Source organism: Egretta garzetta, unplaced genomic scaffold (genome assembly GCF_000687185.1).
Source record: "Egretta garzetta isolate BGI_Z169 unplaced genomic scaffold, ASM68718v1 scaffold25, whole genome shotgun sequence".
Lineage (NCBI taxonomy): Eukaryota > Metazoa > Chordata > Aves > Pelecaniformes > Ardeidae > Egretta > Egretta garzetta.
In genome coordinates this window covers 1,265,922-1,270,613 of record NW_009259800.1, presented here as the reverse complement: position 1 = coordinate 1,270,613, position 4,692 = coordinate 1,265,922, and the positions used below count along the sequence as shown (strand labels likewise).

The window sequence follows — 4,692 nt, the reverse complement described above, 5'->3', positions numbered from 1 at the left end:
CCTGGAGAAAATTTTTTGGGAAAAAAAAAAAGAAGGGAGAATCATTTTTTTTTTAAAATTTTTTTTTTTTTTTTTTTTTTTTTTTTTTTTTTTGTACTGTTCAACACACTCATTTTGTACTGATGGTACCTCACTGAAGAGGGGATCATAACTAAATGACCATCAGCACGGCTCGGTTTGAATGCAGGCCCATTTTTGAAGAGTTCTGCCTCACTTTTAATAGCAGAACAGAGCACGGCCTTGACTATTTATAGTGACTTCCCGTCACTGGAAACCTTTTCTTAGATCCAGTTAACATAAAAGTGTGTTTTAAATTTAATGATTGCTGCTTCTAACGGACAACAAATTAGCATGACAGACAGTTTGAACTTAAGAGAGCTCCAACATTTATTTAAGCAATGAGCACAGCCACCATTCGCTCTCCCCTTGAATTCCCAAAGTGATCAACCTTTCCAGGCAAGGGATGAAGTGCATTGCTTTAGCAGAAAGTGATAAAGAGGGGGGAGGGGGAAATAAAAGAGAAGACGACAAAAAAATACAAAGAAAGAACATACTCAAAAGATGTCTTAATCTTTCAAAAGGATTCATCATCTGAAAACAGGTAAAGCCTTTTGCTGTTGCACTTTGCAAAGGTCTCCGGCAGTTAAACGGACAAGCGGCTTTCACAAACGAAAGACAATCCATCGCAAGAAGGCAGTGAAGTACAGCAAACTCCAAACCCAAAAGACCCGAGGGGCAGAGCCTCAACTGATGTAAATTGCAGTAGCTCCACTGAGCCTCTACAATTTACACCTGCTAAAGATCTCTCAAAATGTGCGTACTGTAATTAAAAATACCTGGTATCTCAGCTGACAAACACGCAACCCAACAAGAACACCTAAACAATTTGACAAAATACAAACCAGGTGAAAAAAAAATATTGAATATCCGTGGTCAGTAAATTACAATAACAGGCTAGCTTTTATGTTACTAGATATAGAAAGAAATTATTCCTTCAAAATTATCAGTAACTATCACAAGCAGAAGTCAAGAAGTTTAGACCACAAAACAACGAAAAAATTAAACTTCAGCTGTTAATACCGTTAAAATCTCCCACAAATTCCGACTGAAGGTATGATCTACTAAAGATTCACACCTGAGAGAATCATCAATTTTCACTGAAGACACTCATTTCTAACAGATATTTCAAAGCAATACGGGTTTCTTTACACAACAGGTTTGGTTTGGTTCTTTACAAACTGGCAACTATAGACCCATATATATTTTTACAAATTTTAAAAGGTATTTGTGAGTGCTAAGCGATGCGCAGCGGCATCAGTTACATCTACCCTGTTGCAACTGCTTGCCATGTAGGCTGGCAGGTGACAGGCGCCGCTCCCGCACCCACTGGGTGCCACAGGTCAAGGGCTACACAAAGGGCTACGAACGTGCACAAAAAGTTGCACGGCATCTGCCTGTGGCAATCTTATTTCAAGTCCTTTGCCATAAATAGCGAATTCAAGTTAGTAATTTTAAACCTTTGCATAAATAACGAAGTCAACTTGTAACTCTCCAGTCTACATGTGCTATTTTTTAATAATTTAGACAGCAATACATGCACAGAGCTCTGTGACAGCCTAAATAACCTGATTCATTACTGTGGACCCATATACGTTATGTTTCACATGTCCTCTCTGAGTAATTAGACAACTTCAGATTTTTTTGTTGGCCACAGCAACACTGAACTTCAGTAACATCTATGGTTAGAAGTCACACGAGTCAAATAAAGGTTAACCACTTAAAGACTTTTTGCTTATTCTTTTTTGGTTTGTGTAAGTCTAGTAAGTGAAATCTAATCCATGATCCCTATTCATCTTCATTCTACTAGCTTATAACAGCTTCCGCACCAATGCCATCCTTACTTGTGTGGCTTACATGCTAACTCAGGCAGTGAAAGCTCCTTTCACACCTCTGTTCTTTTAAATGCATACATCTAACGGCACGCTCAAACCGACCCGTCAAATCGCACTACCTAGCAGAACTGCATTCTCTCAGGCCAACTATTTAAAGAAAAATTGCCGTACTTCATCAAGCAAAAATGATTTTTCAGGTACTGTCACATTCTCTAATACTTCACAATCCAGGTGCCACAACTTCATCTAAGATTTTATTCCAAAACGTTAACCAACTGATTTCTTACCTCATCATTGATGACCTCAGATTGTTCTTCCTCTTCCTCCTCCTCCAGATCCAAGTCATTTTGCCTCAGGTATGCTTGCAGCGGAACACAATGTTTCTTCTTAAAAGCTAAAAAGTCCATCATATTCCCTTGAAGATGTTGCAGGAAAAACAGTTCAATCAAACATTCCTTAAAAGTTTCCTTAAGAATTTCCATCTGCTTGTGGTGATGATCCAAACATTGTTTTCTCATTTGAGCAGTCTCTTGGTTGGCAGGAGGAATCTCCTCCAATTTTTTGGGTTGTTTTTTCACTGCTGTGTTAACTGTAGGCGTAAGAGGAAGACTCGACAGCCCCTGTGGTACAGTGGCCCGTGAAGGACTTGTGGGAGGAGGTGGTGATGTCATTCCAAATGCACTAGGTCCGCCAACTCCTGCTATCAATCCACCAGAAGTCCTGTCATATCCAATGGGTCTACCCAGCTGCTGTCCCTGAAGCACTTGCTGCTGCTGTTGCATAAGTTGCCCTTGGATAATATTGCTGATTTGGGGTGGCAAGCTGGTCGTCGTAATGTGGCCTGGGCTAGTCAAAGATTGCATGTTTGCTCCGCTAGCTACAGGACTTTGAGGACCGAGATGATGAATGGTGCCACCAGACTGAGAATGAGGTTGTGAAAGCCTGCGTTCCCTTACTGTGGCAGGTGTCCCAGAAGACGGAAGCTGTACTTGTGCAGCAGCTCCTTGAGCAATTTGTGCAATTCCCGATCCCTCTTGGTACACAAAGTGTCCACCATTTGAAGGACTCAAGCTGATTTGTCTCACGAGCACACTGGCATCTACGAACCCTCTAGTAGGGCTCTGGCTGCACATACCCAAGCCAGGGCCTGGAGTGCCTGCCCGAACGTTTGGTAACGTTTGCACTGGCACCGGGTTAGGCTGTGTAGGGCTCTGAGACTGAACTTGTTGAGGCAGCGGTGATGTAACTTGAATATACGATGGGGATCCATGCTCAAACCGCCTCTGCTGAGGACTGAACTGAAAACTTGGTGATGTTGGGTTTGGAATTGGCAATGGGGTAAGCGTTATCTGCTGGTTTCCTGAAGCCACCGGTCCAACGTTTTGCAGCGTGATGTTCACATTCTGCCCAGCTACTGGACTTCGACTCATTATAAACTGCTGTATTTGGTAACTGGGGGACTGGGGTGCAGATGGACTTGCAGAAGGTGCAAAAGAAGCTGCAGGGGACTGGGGTAAATTTGCCTGTTGTTCTTCTCCCTCACTGCCTGTGAAGGACCTGGACCGCTGGAGCTGGCGCTGGGCATTTTGAGGACCATTACCATGGTGCATTCTCACTGTTCTAGGTTTTTTTACAGTATACGCTAAAGAAATACACAAAAACAGAAAATCAGGGAAGGTAAAAGTATTTCTGTAACTGAAACTATTTAGTTACTCTTCAGAAGACTACCCTGCTGTAAGAACTCGGCTATCCTGTCTTTACTTAAGATGTTTCATGTCATCAGTCAAATTATCTGAAATCCTCATCACCACAAAAGCTCACTGAAATCCCTCATCCATTTCTCTAGCTAACGAAGTGCTATTGAATAGTTTTACAAATGATAAGATTCCTCCTAGCTAGTTAGAATGACTTCAAATAATTTAAAAACCATACTTTTTTCCCTTTCTGTGGAACTTCAAGAACCAACAGCTTCCAAAATCAAAAGTATCTACTCTTTTTGGTGTTTGTTATCCCCAATGTTTCAGTGCTTTTAACACTTACTACGACGTTCTTGAAAACACAACAGTTGCTTTAAATCTACACTACATTTCCTCAACAATAACTAAAAATATGATAAAAATGGACACAGACTATTCAACTTTATTGTTCTAGCTACTGAAGAAAACACGTGTCACGAAAAAACTCCCTACCAAATCATCTAGATGGTTGAAGAAGTATTGCACCCAACACGTAACTCTGCCTTCTCTTTCCTTCGGAACACTAACCCCTTCAAGAGATGAAAATTAATCCAAATCTGCATTTCATTTAAAATTCTGTTTATTGAGCCAAGCTACCCAGAAATCCCAAGATGTTGTGGTTTTGTATTTCCATCATTGAAAACAAACAAACAAACAAAAAATTCCACTGACAGGTAGTGCTGGGTGTCACATAGTAGTAGCACCAAAAGCAAAATGAAACCTGATTTCCACCCCCCACCCCCCAAAAAAAAAAAAATCTCTTGTATTTTGAAAACAAGTTTTGGTTTTGGTATCCTAACTCTCAAGTTGGTTACAAGTGGCAGCAGGCAGCAGCGCATCAACACGGCAGCACTCCTGGAAAGGTGCGGGACGCAGCGGCTGACCGACTGCCCCGCTCCTCCTCTGTTGCTGGGGCAGGGAACCGCAACGCAACTCACCCGCAGCCCTGGGGATGGAGATATCCCCTGCCTTGCCCCCGGGAAAGAGCGGGCTTCCCGGGACGGCCAGGGGGCCGGGGAGCGCTGCCACAGCAGAGGCGCGGGGCGCAGCCTGCCCGGGGACCA

General features: G+C 42.5%; 1 protein-coding gene across 1 annotated transcript in view; it reads right to left on the bottom strand.

The window, feature by feature from the left end:
* The window catches only part of EP400 (E1A binding protein p400), a gene marked incomplete at its 3' end in the record, with an annotated part of 41,166 nt that extends 37,637 nt beyond the window's left edge, over window positions 1-3,529 (bottom strand). The window contains exon 1 of the mRNA XM_035895364.1: window positions 2,180-3,529. Coding sequence (XP_035751257.1) covers window positions 2,180-3,502 — 1,323 coding nt within the window. The remainder of the gene's footprint in view (window positions 1-2,179) is intronic.
* Window positions 3,530-4,692: the final 1,163 nt, after the last annotated feature.